At 30.8% G+C, this 18,794-nt stretch overlaps 2 protein-coding genes across 2 annotated transcripts; one reads left to right on the forward strand and one right to left on the reverse strand.

Moving 5' to 3' along the window:
* Window positions 1-1,789: 1,789 nt before the first annotated feature.
* Window positions 1,790-3,605, reverse strand: LOC11428596 (serine/threonine-protein kinase OXI1). The gene is made up of 2 exons (XM_003626852.4): window positions 2,977-3,605; window positions 1,790-2,875 (listed from the first exon to the last, which is right to left on the reverse strand). The coding sequence occupies exons 1-2, from the start codon at window positions 3,372-3,374 to the stop codon at window positions 1,984-1,986; spliced, it is 1,290 nt and encodes a 429-aa protein (XP_003626900.1). The 5' UTR covers window positions 3,375-3,605; the 3' UTR covers window positions 1,790-1,983.
* Window positions 3,606-17,186: 13,581 nt separating this feature from the next.
* LOC11424957 (ubiquitin carboxyl-terminal hydrolase 12) lies at window positions 17,187-18,794 on the forward strand. Its single transcript, XM_039829422.1, has 4 exons — window positions 17,187-17,431; window positions 17,526-17,695; window positions 17,888-18,221; window positions 18,518-18,794. Exons 1-4 carry the CDS (start codon window positions 17,310-17,312, stop codon window positions 18,540-18,542), a joined length of 651 nt encoding a protein of 216 aa, XP_039685356.1. The 5' UTR covers window positions 17,187-17,309; the 3' UTR covers window positions 18,543-18,794.

Genomic DNA, 18,794 nt, shown 5'->3' on the forward strand with positions numbered 1-18,794 from the left:
ATTCATTATGGAGAAAATGAGAGAGAGAGAGAGACAATTAAATGCATTTAATTTGATGAGAATAAGTACTACATCTCCTTCTCTCTTTTTAATAGTCACTTGTATTTTTCGTATCTCAAAATAATTATAGCTTTACAATATCAATGCAAAATTTATTATTACACTTTCTGGTCATTATTATAAGTAAAAAATCTACATTTTAAATTTATTCAATTAATGATGTATATGATCTTTATTATAGACCACATACATCATTTAATGAATGAACCAAAAATATTGATTTTTGCTTATAATAATGATTGGATGGTGTATTTTCTTTATATAACTTTATTTATTGAATTTCATTCCGCTTAACTAATTTACTATTAATACAAATATTTTAGTTAATCGACACTTCTAATTTTACCATTTAAATCAACCAAATCAATTATTTCCTTGATAACCATGCACAATCCTGAAAGACAATTATAATGAAATACTGGGAGTAAAAGTTTTTCTTGTAAAAATGATTTTTTTAAACAACATGATTAAATATGATAAGAGTTTTTTTTTTTTTTTAGGTCAGATATTATAGTGGCTAAAATTCATCTTATTAGATGAATAAGTGAGATGTCTGGGATTCAAATCTTAGCCCATACATATAATAATGCACCGTCCTATCAATTTAGTCTTTTAATTTGATGCAAAGAATGTGAATTCTTTAATCTTATAACGTGAGTATAATAATATAACAACCGTGACGATGAAACACTTTTGCCTCATACATAGATCTCGTGTTGCAAACTTTTGACCACGACGATTCATTAAATATACATCTATCACGGAACCCTTAATCTCCTACACATTTATATCGGACTTTTTGACAAAGTAAACATGTTATAGGAATTAAAGAGAGAAAATTTCATCCAAAGACATTTTCACATATAGTTGGATATTTAACTTCCACTAATTTATTTTTTTATCAAGTAGTCTAATGATCAAAGCCAGTGACATATCTTAAGGTTATTCTTTTGAAATGTCAAAAGTTTATGGAATATATATTAAATTGTTTCAAAGAATATCAGAAATATTAACTGATCTAATGGTTTAGTTTTGCTCGAATCAAGTACACTGATGACGGCTTGATTCCCCCACAATCACGTCTTTTAAATAAAATATTAAAAATATAATAGAAAAATAAAAAAGGGTTGAACTAGGATACAAACAAGCGACATCCTGAAGAATCACACACCCCCTATCCACTGCAACACAGGAAAACTTATAAAACTTTCATGCCAGATATATTATATATATAGAAAAACCAGGGGATGCCATGGCACCGGTGGGTCTTAGAGAAGATCCGTCACTGACTAGAGCTCACACAATTAAATGTGGAGAAATAGAGTGTTGTGGTTCGAACCCTAACCCCTGCATATAATATGCAATATCCTACCAACTGAACTAATCTCACGGGGATACTTCCACTGATTTATTTACATAAGATTTGACTTTCTCCTAATCTATATATATATATAATTTTTGTATAGTCCAAATATAAATTTGTATTTATGATAAAAAAAAATAGAGAGACAATTTCCTTGCATCCGTGACATGTGATTTTAAAATTAATAATTTTCAATTGTGGAACTTAGCTCAGTTGGTAGAGATATTAGATATTTTATGCAGGGACTGAGGTTCGAACCCCGAACATCCCACTTCTCCACAATTAAATTGTGTGAGCTCTAGCCACTAGACAATTTCCTTGCGTCCCTGATATGTGATGTTAAAATTAATAATTTTCAATTGTGAATTATCGGTCAAAAAAATTGTGCTAGGTCTCATATGATTAATACAATAAAATAACAAAGAAGTTTATAGATCTTGGCAATATGATCTATAGTATATAACAATTTTTTGACTCAAAATTATCTAACAGTTAGATGCCTAAAAATACTATATATAATATCTACAAAATAAAATAGCTATCAAAGAATATAAATCATATCAAAAAATAAAAAAATCCTCATTCTCATTGAGACTACTACTCAATTTATCAACCCACACTTTTTTATCCTTCTTTTCCTCCATTTTATTCTTCTTTTTCTCTTCATCATCATCATCACTTTCAGGAAAAAATACCTCATGAACAAATACCTCCACATAATTTCTACTATACCCCTTATTATTCTCATTCTCAACTTCAATTAGTGGAGGAATATAAGGTGGTCTTGCCAATTCCAAAACCGTGTCCCACTTTACTCCTTTAAAGAAATCATGACCCTTGATTTCATCCACCTTAATCCTACGGTCAGGATCCTTTTCCAACAATCTCCTAATCAAATCCCTTAACGCTGTTTTCTCTCCCGTTAACTCAGGTTCCTTTGACAAAATCCTGTAAAACGTTTCTTTCCTATTAGTCCCATTAAACGGCGTCGTTCCATACAACATTTCGTATAAAACAACACCTAACGACCACCAATCAACTTCAAAACCATGACCTTTTCCGTTTACAATTTCAGGTGCCACGTACTCTTCCGTTCCAACAAATGACTTTGATTTCTCAACAGATTCCGGCTCGTTGCGTTTGAATGAGCCGGAATCTGTTGGAAGGAAATCGGAGTCACACGGTGAGATCCCTGAGTTACAACGGTAGAACCGCGAGAACAATCGATTCTTCGTGTGCTTTTCCTTAGAAGGTTTGGATCTCTCTGAAGACGAGTTGTGACTCAGTGATTGAGGTGGTGTTATAGGTTTCAGCTTTGTAGAGAGATCGAAATCTACGAGCATTATGTGACCATTTTCTTGAATCATCACATTATCTGGCTTCAAATCTCTGTAAACTATTCCTAAATCGTGTAGATACTCCAATGCCAGAACCATTTCAGCAGCATAAAACCTTCACCAAAATTCAAAACAAAAAATCAAAATCAAGATCTACATAACAAAACTGTTTAGACGAATGGAAATGACAAGAGCTGAATCTCATGAAAAAAGTACCTGATGGCATCATCGGAGAACATTTTCTCAGACTGTTTCTTTCTGAGAGAATGGAGGTTACCACCATTGCAATAATCAATGGCGAATCCAACAATCTTCTCAGTTTCGAAAACACCTCGCAACCGCGGCAAAAGAGGATGATCAAAACTACGTAGCACTTCTTGTTCAAACGAGGCTCTCTTATACTCACCACAACCTTTAGGATTTTTTGATTTCTTCTGATCTATGAGAGCTTTTGACATTACTTTCAGTGCCAGATATTCTTCTGACGACCGGTTACCGGTTCTCGCCAGGAACACGACGCCTTTGGCGCCGCGTCCTACAGCTGAGATAACTTTTAGGGTTTTGAAATCTAGTGATTTTACTCTGTCGTTTTGGTTGGTGTTGCTGTCGTTCATGGTGATTTTTTTAACTTTGAAGTGTAGTTTTGTTATGTTGAATTGTTTATAGGTTTTTATAAGACTTGTATAAGCGTGTTTGGTGGGTTATTGCTGCTTCCTTTCTTGTTGGGCAAGAATTCAACGTTCATCATGTGAGTGTATTGAACTTGATTGTTGTTTTCTTTTATATAGGGTTTGAACCGTGTATATTTGTGACACGTGTTAGAAAAAATAGGTAAAAATTTGACTGTAATAAATGTATAAAGTGGTATATAGTTGTATGGAAATAGCGTTGGGAGGTAGAAAGTATAGAAAGTGTATGAACGTGATACCCAAGAGAGACAGCAAATGGTGGGTTGTGGGGCTGAGAAGAATTACGTGTTTCTAGAATCCGTTCCACACGGGTGAAGAAGAAGATGGAATATTTGAAAGAAAAAAGAAAATTATATTCAAAGATGGTGGTGGGGTTATATAATAATTTACACAAGAGAGAAAAAAGCCTTCTTAATATAGTTCTCATTTTTTTAAAGTTTAAACGGCTGAAATTGAAAATATATATAGGTTAGTGGAAGTACAATGTATCTAGTGATAGGAAGAAGAATCACAACTAGTCTAACAATATGAAAGTACACTACATACAAAAAGGTATGAAATTTGGTTATTGACTAAAATATGCTTCCTATGGGGCTAAGGTAATATTTTCTACATTTTCTTCCATTTATTATTGTATGGAAATGGTCTTTAGCTTTGTTGTTAAGTTAGACAACAGTCGTCCATGTTTAAAATATATTAAGACAACAGTTCATTACAAAATAAAAGTTAGACAACAAATACTTTTATTAAGTTAAAACATTTTATTGTAAATAATTTTTTTAATGTAGTCAAGTGGAGCGTGAAAGTCTTCAAAGACATTTGGAAATAACATAAGAGATTGACACTCTTATTAAAACATGAGCACTACCAATAATTTGTCACAAAAAATAGTTATAAGGTATCAATAGAAGTTAGGTTCATACCTCCTTCTGTTTTGCAATTTAATTTTTTCTCGCCTTGATAAAAAAAAGATTAAAGAAGTGAAGAAGTTAAAAAAATCCTTACAAGAGAGAAAATACTAACATAACCAATACCATATTAACATTTTCATTAAAAAGAAATTAATCAAAAAGTTATTATCATTAACTAAGATGATTCTTTGCACCCTTCTGCGAAGGAGAGCCATTCTCTCTTATATTAAATTTTACCTCAAAGGCATCATCAACTACTTATTTACAATCTAATTTAAAAAATAGTTTTTTAAAGATTAGAAGATATAATCCACTAAATTGATTGTAGGTGTGATTTTAGGAAAGTGTGATTAAATTCATTTTTTTTTTAATAATCTAACAAGTTTCATACGGATTGATTGACGATGTAAAAAATCATTCTAATATATTTACTTGCACAAGGATTTATTATATAAGTGCCACCTAAATAAGAAAGTATCTCACAAAATTTGCTTTCACAGGAAGTGGATGAATAGCACTTGTCCATTAACGTGAACAAAGACTAACTATCACTATTGGGTTGGGTGAACATTATATTATGATAAACTTTAGGTTAACATTTGTCTTTTTTGTTAAGATTTTTATATTGACACTGTAAATGACAGCCTACTAAGTTATTAAAATTACATTAGTCCCCTCTTTTGAAAACGGTTGTAAAATGAAAATTTATATCACTTTACCTAATAAAAGTTTCTTCCTTCCCAACTTTTTATTAAGTAAAAATAAAAATAGACACTACATTAAATGATATCCTATATTAATATTTTGCCGTAGACAGCTGTGGTAACATCATGAAATATTCATCTTAGGTGACTTTTAATAAAGTTGCACTAGCCAGTAAAATCATATTATTAATGTATATGATCTGTTGTGTGAAAACATATTTCGGCACATAGCTGGGTGTAGTTCCAGCTAATTTTTAGAAAATAGATAAAATGCTGTCAAAATATGATTAATACACCCAGCTGGGATAACATGAAATCATATTGCATAATGTATAGTGTGACATTATTTGTTGCAAATGCTTAATCATGATTGTAATATGCAGTATGTGATGATAATACAAAGAAGTTCATGATGTTTTGATAGAACACGAAATTAATATTAAGTATTTTCATGATGTGCATTTATACGCCAAAGACTCCACACTCCACCAATTTGCCTCTGCAAAAAAATTCAACAACCTGAACACTTGTGTAACATATCAATTTGCGAAATATTGTTCATCACAACTACTATAAATATGTTTTGTCAAAAAAAAAAAAAAAAACTACAACGAATTTTTAACATGAATTTGACGTAAATAAACCTTGGAATAGGAGATCTTCAATATAAACTTTTTTTTTTGATAAAATTTAAATTCCTTTGGAAAATTGTGGCTTTGTTACCCACAACCAATTAAAACCAGCCATGTGTACCTTACCAATAGTTTTTTAGATACTGTTATTGTTTCATTTTAAGAAAAAAGCAAATACCAAACATCTTTCCCTTTTTTTTAATTGCCATGTTTTCCTTAATGTACATTTTATATTTTGAGTAGTATATCTTATTTTTGGAGTTTTTCCTTCCCAAATTTATTTTGTTGTGTTTCTTACAAAATTACAACTATAACCTTTTTTTAGGGAATTATTGTTGTGAATTCGGACTCTAATCTCACACCAATAAACTTGGATGTGTGGAGTAAAATGAAAGTAGTAACTAATATCAAAGTAACCTCAAACAAACCAACAACAACAATAACAAATCTAGATATAATCTTGGAATCAAGTGTAAAACACAAAAAACCATAAGCAAAAGATAAAGAGAAACAAACACATCAAGAAATGTTTAACCATTTCGACCCATCAATAAGTTCTTTACAAAGAGATACAAAATGGTTAAAAAAAATTAGCTTCAACAAGCTCACGAAGAACAAAGCCTAATTTCTACATTTTTCTCAATCTCTTCCTAAGAACAAGAGACTCAATGAATTCACCCACCCAAGGTGTTTACTAATGTTTCCCAACTCAAGAGAACCTCTCAAAAGAACTTCACCAAAGACACTATTAACTCTAAACTTACCATCTTTGATTTCCCAAGTTTCTTTCTCTTAATGCTCTACTCAAAACATGAAGAATGAAGCCTTATATAGTGTCCTTAAAAAAAATGTCCTATATCAAAAGCGTGCCAGGATTTGCACAAATCGTGCAACGATTTCATGCAGTACTTAATATTATTCAAAATCGCACAACGATTTCAACCCTCCGGACCATGATTTTTGCCGTGACAAAACCTCCAAAACCTTCTCCAAATCGTGTTACGGTTTTTTTTCAAACTTCAATCATCAATTTTCAAACAATTCTCAACAATTACAACTAGAACTTCTTTATTGAAAATATGCATCTACATTTAAACCTTTTTTTAAAGGAAATCTACATTAAAAACTTGAAACATACATTTTATATGAAACTGATAATTGTTTTGCTATGATGGAACTCAAACTTTTAACAAACTAAAAGTGTTAAATATGAATTGAATTATGGACGTTTCTTAAAACTTGCAAACATCAGTTCAATTAATCTTGGTTTTTTTTAATTATTAGAGTTTTAAAAAAACCGTTTCATTCAAATATTAATTACCTTTAAACAATAAATATAGATCACTTGATTACTAACAAGCTACCAACAAATTATTTGAGCTATCCTTAATGTTGCATCTCTAAAAAAATCAACCCATGGCAACATTCAACACCTTTAGTTTATTACCAATAGTAATAGCTTATTGTGCTTTGTTAGTTCAAACCGGAATTTCATCTCATGTTCAACTATCAAATGATCCCCCTCCTCATGCACCAACCCAGTCATCATGGTTTGAAAAACACTTAAAAAATTGTGCAACAAAGTTATACCAACCATGTGGTGATGAAATATTCTTTAGTATATTTTTCGGTAATCAAACAGCTGGTAATGAATGTTGTTTTAACCTTGTGAATGAGGTGGGAAAACAATGTCATGACGACATGACAAAATATATTTTTGCATCAGAAAATTTCAAGAAGAAAAAAACTTCAATTTTGGAAAGGAGTTGGAAAGTTTGGGATTCTTGTGTCTCTTCTTTACTAAATATCCCTCCTGTAGCAGATCCTTATGTATTTAACTCAATAGATCCTAATGTATTTAACTTTAACCCATTCGATCATATTTAACTTTAATTAGGTATCTCGTGCAAATTTAAAAGATTGTACAACTTGATATCTAATAAATTGTTTTTTTTATGCTGCAAGTGTTGGAATTATGTTTGGAATATCAACATATACTAAAACTTTGTATAAATAGTTGTTTTGGTTTTCACCTATGATCATTGTGTTTAACACTTAATATTTTCCTATGACAAATGTTATTACGTCAATTGTTCTGTTAATATTTTCTTCATGTAAATCGAACCTTAAAAATGTAACTCTTTGACTCCTTTAATCTCTAGCTCAACCAAGTGAGCTATCCATCCCTTAATATTAATTGATAGCATAATAAGCCAATATGCATATATAATATGGTTTGTTGTTTCTTTTCGATACTAAACATCGTTACTTTTGAGGAGAATTCGTCTCTATAAAGAAGGACTCTTTTTTTTACTTTCTTCATTGCATTTTTTTTTTCTCTTTCGTTCCAGTCTTTCTTGTGTGTTTAAACTTCTTTTCTTATGACATTTTTTTTCTTCAGATTTATTTGAAATTTCTAATGGGTAACGTAAAATCCCTCTTCCAAGAGGTGGTCATAGGCCATCGTTGTAACACCCTAAATCTCAACAAATATTTTTTTTTTTAAATTTAAAATACAAATAATAATTCAACACACAAGGGTGTCACACATTTCCATCATTCAAATATCGTCTTAAAAAAGTGCAGTGAACAAAACATTGACACGTTATCTTAACAAATAAGCTAAATTCAAATATAAATTCCAAAACATAATCATAAAATAAAAGGAAAACCCCAATTCCCTAGTGTTACAGGATCAGAGCATTGACCCAAAATAAACTCCTAATGAAAAGAAGGATTGACGAGAAAGATTCTTCGTCGTACTCTAAGCTCGCATTGTCTAAAGTTCTTTGTCCTGAATATATGTATCAAACAATGGTACAAACGCCCAATCCGCAATCGGGGTGAGTATTTCTCCAAACTAAGAAAATTGCATAAACATAATTAATAGGCTCAAAGATTAAATACATAAAACATCATCAATTATATATATATATATATATATATATATATATATATATATATATATATATATATCTTTCACATCATTAAATAATCATCATTTCACATCATTTAAAAAATCACAGATGAACTTGCATCACTTACACAAAAGCAATTATCGTTTATGAAATTCACATCTTATCGAAGGATATTGGTAGAGATCGTGTTCCTCTATGGTGGCCACACACATGGGATGTCCTCTATAGTCCTCGAGAAAGCAAGGATTAGGGTTATTAGATTGATGTATGTTGGGCCAACGATATGGGCCTAGGCTCAATCCGAAACAATTTCATATGAAAAGCCAATAAGCAATTCCAAACAACCTTTGAAAAAAGAAAAGAAAATACCAAACATCTTTTCCTTTTTGTAAGGGTAATGCTAACTAGTGCCCCCGAAAACTAGTTAAGGAAGTCAAAAGAGGAAACTTTAAGCCAAATGAAGAAGCCTTTAATTCATTGATTACACAATTTTGAATGCAAATATTACCCTTTTTGAATCATTATTAAAGCGTTTAATGCAAATATTATTATATTTGACTTCTTAACCTGTGCCCGAGGGGCACCTGTTAGCAATAGCATGACCCTTTTTTTAATAGATGATTAAGTTATCACATTTTTTTTTTTTTTGAATTTTTTCTTCCCGTTATTTATTTATTTTATTTTTTTTTTGCGTTTTTTACAAAATGACAAGAACTTCTTTATTGAAAATATGCATCTACATTTAAAACTCTTTTTTTAAGACATCTACATTTAAAACTCGTAACATTCATTTTTTATGAAACTGATAATCATTTTGCAACAATGGAACCCAAAATTTTAACTAACTAAAAGTGTTACATATGTAAATTTAATTATGGACGTTTTTAAACCTTGCAAACATCAGTTCAATTTATTTTTTTTATTACAAAGAGAGCTTAAGCCTGAATTAATTTTGGTTTTAATTACTAGAGTTTTCAAAAACTAACTCAAGCAAATATTAATTACTATTAAACTATAAATATAGCTCACATGACTACTAACAAGCCACCATTTATCCTATATCTAAAAAATAAAATTAGCCATGGCTACATTCAATACTTTTAGTTTATTACCAATAGTATTAACTTATTTTGCTTTGTTAGTTGAAACTGGAATTTCATCTCATGCTCAAGTATCAAATGAACCCCCTCTTGATGCATCAACCCAGCCATCATTGTTTGAAAAGCATTTAAAAAATTGTGCTACAAAGGTATACCAACCATGTGGTGATGAGATTTTCTTTAGTATAAATTTTGGGAATCAAACAGTTGGTAAGGAATGTTGTTTTAACCTTGTGAATGAAGTGGGAAAACAATGTCATGATGACATGACAAAAGCTATTTTGACATCAGAAGATTTTAGGAAGAGCAAAACTTCAATATTGAAAAGGAGTGCAAAAGTTTGGGATTCTTGTGTCTCTTCTTTACTAAATAATAACCCTCAGTCAGCAGATCCTAATGTATTTAACTATAACTCAATAGATCCTAATGTATTTAACTTTTATTAAGTATATCTCGTACAAACTTAAAAATCTGTACAACTTGATATCTAAAAAATTGTTTTTTGAGGTTGCAAGTGTTGGAATAATGTTTGAAATATCAATTATACTAAAGCATAATCATCCATTGGATGTATACGTATAAATGTGTAATGTGTGTGTATATATAATGCATAAATAAAAAAGGTTATAAACATCTCATGGAATTAAAGGGTGTTTTTTCAATAAAAAATATTAATATGTTAATTGTTATGTTAGATTTTCTCCTTGTCAAAACTTGCAACCTCAATAAATAACATGGTGTAGCACAACTTACCTCCTTCACCGCCTTAAGAGACATCTCACTTCAGGGCGATACTTGACATAAGATAATATACCTCATTTTCCGTCTCAAGAACCACCTCATTCCTCGCATAATGAATGAATAGAGCGCCAACATAATCCACCACCTTAAACATCAACAAACAATTAGAATCAGATAGGCGGCACACTTATCTTGGACTATAAACAGACCAAGTCATATATGTAATGGATTCAACCAAATTACAGCAGCAAAAATATTACTCCCTCCGATCTTATTTATGAAAAAATTGACTTTTTAAATTCATTGAATAATTGATGTATCTAGTTTAAAATTTAGACCAAATACATCATTTATACAATGAATTAAAAAAGTCAAATATTTCTTATAAATATGACCGGAGGGAGTAACAACAATGAGAGCATCGTCGAATACTTACAATAAACAAGGGCTCTCAACCCCATAAACGAACAAACATATTGTTAACTCACTGTATTCTTACTCACTTTGCAATCTACTAGCACTCATATTTACTTGGACGTTCAAGTGTCTTTTGCATCCTCCCCACTTTGCAATCTACTATCTATTATCTATTTCTTCAAAGCAACTTTTTCTAATGGCTTCTATATTGTTGATATATATCTGATCCTTTTATATGACAATGTAGATTTTAAATTTCTTGTAAAATATCTATGATTTAGTCCTTAAAAATACCACTCTCTAATCAATTTGATCTCTAAACTATTAAAATCAACTAGAAGATCCCTAAACTATTCTCCCATCCAACTATTTATCGTCTCGGTTAACAAAATTTGTTGTTTTTCATGATAGTTTTGGGATTAAATGGATATATTTTTCTTTTGATTACTTCAATTTACTATATATTCATAATATTCCGATCACTATCTCTTTCATAATTTATAGACCTTTTATTTTATTTTATTTTAATAGTATAGGGACTCTACATTGATGAGAGAGTGATGGTTTATGGACGAAATTGACTATATATTCATACAAAAATCTATGCTTAGCGAATTGTTATGGCCTATTTACTTTGCAAAATTTTTTATTTTTTATTTTGATTGAAAAAATATGTGTTCATTTTAAGTTTTTAATTAACTTACTGATAAGAAGGTGTGAGAGTTATTGTTCAAAAAAAAGAAGGTGTGAGAGTTGAGTGAGACTCTTGAAGGGAACCATTGTGACGAAGAAAAAATAAAATACTAACTAGATGTGGTGCATTTTTTAAATTATTTTGGCAGTTTCATCATGTTTTCGAAAGAACGCGGACAATTGTTTATTTCAAGAGTCTCTTATCTTCTTGCTATCAAGTAAAATTAAGGTTTAATACATGTTTTTGGTCCCTTAACTTATTTTTGGATTTCATTTGGTCCCCTAACTTTAAACTGTCTCAATTTGGTCCCATAAATATTCTGCCGTTTACAATTTTGATCATTTCCGTTAGTATTTTGCAAAATCTGTTAACTCATTTCCACGTGTCAGTTAAGATTGGTGATCAACAGTTGGATTTAAAAAGCACACATGACAAACAGGGGACTCACAACATATGATAAAATCTATTGTCATCTTCCCAAAACAAAAGATAATAATCCAGCAACAACTAAGTTTAAAGTTAGGGGACTAAAATGAAATCCAAAAATAAGTTAAGGGACCAAATGATGTATTAAGCCTAAAATTAACACAAACAAAAAAAAAAACATTTTCACAAAGTAAACAACCCTAATATTGTTGAGAATTTTTTTGAGTTGCCAAATGGCTGTTGCATGCATGTATTATTGAAGGTGAGTAAATCCATTCTTAAACCAGTGTGATTATTGTACTTCCATTTTTTCTTAGTAATTCAGGATTTGTATAGCATGATTATATAGTAATTTAATTAAGTTAATTGATTAAATTTTATTGCAATTGTATAATTACTTGTTTAATTTTTTTTAGTGTTTGTCATAAATTTCTAAACTTTTCTTTTTAAAACAATATTGGAGGTTCTTTTTGAAAATAGTGTCTATAATTCTTTCGAAACAGGTATGTTGTCATTTGAATGTGATATACACACGCTATCTGTTTGTTATTAGATGTGTATCAAACATAGAATAATAATCATAATATAACATATTTGATGTTGTCTATCAATCCCCGATCGCGGAAAATAGCAGCTCATTCAAATTTCGATTTGCAACAGGTCTATAGTGTCGCTATTGCCGCTGTATTTTGTACTAATTAACATATTGCAGAACAATAGCGATTAGTTCAAATTCGCTATCTATAGTACCGCTGCAGCCGCTATTTAATAAATTCTTCCACCTAAAATGATTATCTCTAGTCGCCAATCTTCAAAGTTATAAAAAGAATTATAGACACAAATGCTCGATCAACCTGTACTTTAGGTAATGCACAGGTTGGTGAGTGTCACAGGTCACAGCTCGATCGAAACTGTGCTGTATATGTATACGGTAACCCTTCATTTTGAGAAATGGCGAGTGTCACAGCTCGATCAACCTGTAATTGATTGAGAATTACCGTATACATATATAGCACAGTTTCTTCTTAAAGATCAGTACATGATCAAGTTGTTACATCAGGAAATTGAAAGCTTAACCGATAATGTAATGATCTTCATACTTTGTAAGTTAATATGATTCTTTCTCAATAGTGTTGGAGTTGAAGCTGTAAGATTTATGAGATGGAGAATCATCACTGAAACAGTAAAGCAATTGAGAAGAAATCCCCAGGGACGATTGAGCAATTCACATGGACGATTAATAACTTCTCCAAATGTGATTCTAAGACGTACTCAGAAAGTTTCTTCCTCAAAGGCTATTCATGCTCTGAGTAAATTCCAATTTACTACATACACATATCATCATTGTCATGTGCTCAATTTTTGTATGTTTTCGATATTTTTTTCAGGCGGATTGTTATGAATCCAAAAGGGAGCAAGAACAACCCAGGTTACTTGTCATTGTCAATTTATTTGAATGTTGACAATTTTAATTTTCCTAAAGGGTGGAGAAGATATGTATGTAAATCTTGAGTTGGCTCTTACAAATCAATTCAGTGCCTTGCTAACAATTGCAAAAGGTATGTTTCATAATAACAATTAGTTTTACATTTTTGGTATAAAACACCATATGGGTTTTGTATCATCCACAAATCTTATCTAAGTAAATACACATCCTATATCGAGGAAGTATGTTCATGGTATCAATCACTTGTTGACGACCAGAGGAAGAGAAAGCGTACTCGTAGATTTACAGAATGGGTGTTCACAGCATTAGGCCGAGTTCTATATTTTCTAAACACTAAAAAGGTGAAAGATATGAATGAAGATGCTTGTAACTGTCTCCAAATTTAATGGGAAGAACTTGAGACAGTTGGTTTTGATTTATCCTGGTTGAAAGCCTTCTTATTTATCTGCGATGAGGACGAAAAATTATGTCCAGAGAGAAGCAAATGTGAAAAAGCTGAGGAAGAATGTAGAACTTATAGAGAGGGATCTTGCAACAGCAAGAAAAGAGTTGATTGAAGCAGAAAAAGGATTCGTGGAGAGGGATTTGGATGCTAAACTAGGATATGGAGCACCCTAGACTTTTGTTATTTTTCTATTGCATGAACATGCACTATTTTGTTATCTTACTATGTGTATTAAAATATTTATGCATGTATGTGTTGAATTCTATTGTTATGCATATGCGTTAGATCTTGATGGTCATTGTTACTCATTTATTACATATGTTTATCCACAAATTCTAGCTTCCATTTATAAAAGTAATGATGTATATGTATATTTAAATTAAAACTCGCGCTTCGAAATTTTAGTTGGACAAAAGTTTAAGCTGATCAATTTTATTAGGCCAGTAATTTTATTTTATTATGGCTTATTCAAATCTACACTAGCATGAATAAGCCATAATAAACTGCTTACTAGTAACCAAAAAAAAAAACTGCTTACTACAAAAATCACTAACATATTTTATTTTATTTTTTGGTCAAGAAAAAAATCACTAACATACAACAACTGAAAAAATGCATTTGCATTTAAAATTTGAACGTAAGCAATCAACACAGCTCTCTACAATTCTTTACCAAGAATTTTTCTCTAAGTTTTCTTTCTCTTCCGGTCGTTGAGGAGGGGTGATTTTAGGTCATTTTTTTTATCTAGAATCACCCATCTGCATCTTTTTTTTCATTTCCTTTCAATCTAAATAAGTGATTTCCACATATATCAAGTGTTTTCTTTTGTGTTTTTTCGTGATTTCGTCGTCTGTGTACATCATTGTGTTGTTCGTCGTCTTGTACGACGTTGTTTGATTTCGCGTGTTGTTGTGGTGTTTGTTTGGTTAATATTGAAAGATCGGCTTCAGTCAATCACATATTCAATCGATGATTTGGACGCCAATGTTGCAGATCCAGAAGTATGGGTATTCTGGTGATTTAGAATTATCATTTTTTTTTTGTAGCATTTTGCCGTTATATGCTATTAACTTGGATGTTGTGAGTTTATTCGCAGATTCATCCTTTACGTTTTTTTAGCGATGTTGATTCTAATGTATTCTATCAATTTGAATGAATGAACATCGTTTTGTTTTTGTCAAAAAAAATAAAAATAAAATTTGAACGTGTATTTGTATAAAATTGATAAAGTTTATTGTAACAAAATAGAAAAGATAATTTTATGTACCAAAAAAAGAAAAGAGATAATTTTAACGACTCAAAAGTGTAACTTGTGATATAGTAAAAAAAAACGTAGCATGTGAATTGAATTATGTGTTTATATTTATAAAAACTTGCAAAAATCAATTCAATAGGTTTTTTGGAATATAGCTCTTTGCAAAAAAACTATTGAATTATGTGTTTGTATTTATGTGTTTATATTTATAAATGTGTTTATATTTATAAAAACGTAGCATATGAATTGAATTAAATGTTTTATAAAAGTTTTTAAAAACTGATTTATGCTTTATTTTTGTTTTATTTTAAACTATAAATATGGCATACTTTATCACTAACATGCAACCAGAACATAATTTTAACCATCCTTAATCATAGATATCTATAAAGAAGTTGAGTCATGGCAACATTCCACACCTTAAGTATATTATATGTTGCAATTATTTGTTTTTCTATGTTAGTTAAAAGTGAGATTTCATCTCCCATTTCACCATCATCAAATGAATCATTGTCACCATATCAAAAGTATTTGACCACTTGTATAGAGAAATTAACCCAACCATGTGATGATGAGATTTTTTATACTGTATATATTGGTAATCAAACGGTTAGTTATGAATGTTGTTCTCAGCTTGTCAATGACATGGGACAACGTTGCCATGATGAGATTACAAGATTTATTGTGGAAAGTCCAAAGTTCAAAGCAAACAAAATTTCAATATTGCAAAGGAGTAAGAAAGTATGGAATGAATGTTCAAATGCTTTTGATGTTGATTCCCCATTAGGATCAATTGTTCCTGATATTTAATAATTTGAACGTTTTTTAAAATGATACACCTATCAAAAAAAATGACAGAAGTGATTTTTTTTTTTATAAAAAAAAACTCAAATAATTGAGGCCTATAAATGTTTTTATTTAATAAAATGATTTTTTTTAAAAATCTGAAACAAACACAAAAAAAAAAAAAAAAAAAAAAAAGTCCCTTATTTCATCCAAATACTATGGGATAGTGAGACCTATTTTAATAAATCAACTCTTAAGTTCCTCTAATATATTCTTAAAAAAAAAAAAAATACTATTGAACGTTAAATTGTTGGTAGTTAAATAGATGATAACAACAAATGAAAAGTACTTGAAAAGGTGGTAGACTTTTGGAGTTGCACACATGCACTACTTATATCTTATATAATATATATGTGTTTTCCTTCACATTCTCACAACATCCATTCTTTCCGTTCTAAAGGGTATCTCTTGAACACATGTTTATGCATTGTTTTCCTTCTATTTCCTCTTCAATTTCTAATTTCATTTTAATTTGTTTTCTTGCAGCAATTCTTTTTCGAAGAATTGCCATAGCCTTAGGTACTATCTTCTATATTGTTGATGTATATATCCAACTGTTTTTTATGGCAATTTTGATTTTATAATATCTGATACGAAAACATATGTTTTGCTAATGGCTATGGTGTTGATAATTTTTTAAGTTGGTAAAACTATTTTTCGTCACCGATGTTTGAATATGAACTTTAGGTTTAAAGTTTGAAAATTCATATGCAAGCGGATCAAAATGACCTAAAAAGAGATAAATGATCAAATCCTTATCCGAAATTAAGTTAAGTCCACTATAGTAGTTTTGCATGCGTATATTATTCGGCATGAATCATTTGAAAATTGGTGTGATTTTCATATTTGTTTTCTTACTAATTCAGCCTTTGTGTAGAATGGCAATATATATAGGTAATTTAGTGAAGTTGATGAATTTTGTTTAATTTTTAGGATTTTTCTTAAATTTCTAAAATAAAATAAAAAATTGTTGGAGGTTCTTTTGAAAAATTATCTCTTATTTTTCAGGAGTTATTTTGTCTCTTGAATGTGCAATTTGGATCAATTGTAGAAATTGTTGTTGTAATCACGGTGAGCCACTGTAATTTTGACAAAGGCTATACTTAAGAGTATTAACTAAATCACATTGTCATCCAAACATACATCAGTCAATCTCGATTACCAAGTCATCTTGGCTTAGCTTGATTTGTATAAATAAATTGGTTCATCAACTCTTTGTTGTTGAGATACTATGTTGATACATTAAAGGATTGTTCTTAGTACTTTATAAATTAATATAATTCTTTCTCAATGGTGTTAGAGTTGAAGCTGTTAGGCTGCTGAGATGGAGAACATATCCCCATGGTCCCCATGGACGATTGAGCAATTCACATGGACGATTAAGAACTTCTCTAAGTGTGATTCTCAGATGTACTCAGACAGCTTTTTCTTGAATGGCTATCCATGGTTGGTGATCGATTGAATTCCAGTTTCCTATGTAATCATCATTGTCATGTTTTTTACACTTTTTTTTTTTTATGTTTTCGATGTTGTTTTTCAGGCGGATTGTTATGAATCCAAAAGGGAACGAGAACAACTCTGGTTACTTGTCATTATCAATTCTTTCGGTTGTTGCTGATATTACTGATTTTTCTAAAGACTGGAAAAGATATGTAAATCTTGAGTTGGCTCTTACTAATCAAGCCAATGCCTTGCTCACAATTGTCAAAGGTATGTTTCATATTAACAATTGCTTTTACATTTTTTGGTACAAGGCACCATGACATCTGTTAATTATATCAATAGTTGTTTTGTGATGAACTTTCCTTTATTTTGTGGTTGAGCATGTGAATGAATTCATATGCGATACATTCATTTTTTTCCCCTTTATACAAGTTGTTTTTAACCGAACACGACAATCAGAAACTGAACAGGAGCTCAATGCAAGTAATTATTGCTGGAGTGTCGACAAGTTCATACATTTGGATGAACTCCACAACCCATGGAATGCGTTTATTGTGAATGATACTTGTATTATTAAAGCTCGGATTATTTCTGTCAGTGAACACGAGTATGAAAGACTAATTAATCAAGAAGTTAGCAAGATGGATTCACCAGCGCAACCAATTTCTGTCAAGGAAATCTCTTTGGTGCCCTCGTGTGTCAATTTGTGTGTCAATTTGGTCGATTTCAGGGGCTTAGGCAAAGTAGACAAAAAATTTGTTCCACTGCTAGAGGAAGCATGTTCATGGCATCCCTCACTCTTAGGCAAAGTAGACAATAAATTTGTTCCACTGATAGAGGAAGCATGTTCATGGCATCGCTCACGTGTTGAAAACCAGAGGAAGAGAAAGCATACTCTTAGGTTTACAGAATGGGCATTCACAGCATTAGGTCGAGTTCTACATTTTCTAAACACCAAAAGGGTGAAAGATATGAATGAAGAAGCTTGTAATCATCTCCAAATTTTATGGGAAGAACTTGAGACAGTAGGTTTTGATTTATCCTGGTTGAAGCCATATTTTGAATCTGCAATTGATAAGAAAAGTTATGCTCAGAGATATGCAAGTGTGAATAGGCTGAGGAAGACTATAGAGGCTCTAGAGAGTGATCATGCTAAAGCAAGAGAAGAGTTGATTGAAGCAGAAAAAGAATTTGTAGAGAGGGATTTGGATGCTAAACTAGGCTATGGAGCAGCTTAGACTTATGTTATTTTGCATGAACATGCACTTTTTTTTGTTATCTTACTATGTGCTTATGAAACATGCACTTCTGGATGATTTACTTTGAGTTATAATAAATATCCATGCGGGTATCCGTTGAATTCCAT

Source organism: Medicago truncatula, chromosome 8 (genome assembly GCF_003473485.1).
Source record: "Medicago truncatula cultivar Jemalong A17 chromosome 8, MtrunA17r5.0-ANR, whole genome shotgun sequence".
Taxonomy (NCBI): Eukaryota; Viridiplantae; Streptophyta; class Magnoliopsida; order Fabales; family Fabaceae; genus Medicago; species Medicago truncatula.

Bases quoted from the DNA above. Each gene is read 5' to 3' on its own strand.
- LOC11424957 (XM_039829422.1), top strand. From the start codon at position 17,310: ATGGAGAACATATCCCCATGGTCCCCATGGACGATTGAGCAATTCACA. The intron at 17,696-17,887 runs GTATGTTTCATA...CACGACAATCAG, and splicing joins CTTGCTCACAATTGTCAAAG to AAACTGAACAGGAGCTCAAT. The intron at 18,222-18,517 runs CTCACTCTTAGG...AGAAAAGTTATG, and splicing joins GAAGCATGTTCATGGCATCC to CTCAGAGATATGCAAGTGTG.
- LOC11428596 (XM_003626852.4), bottom strand. From the start codon at position 3,374: ATGAACGACAGCAACACCAACCAAAACGACAGAGTAAAATCACTAGAT. The intron at 2,876-2,976 runs GTACTTTTTTCA...ATTTTGGTGAAG, and splicing joins TTCTCCGATGATGCCATCAG to GTTTTATGCTGCTGAAATGG.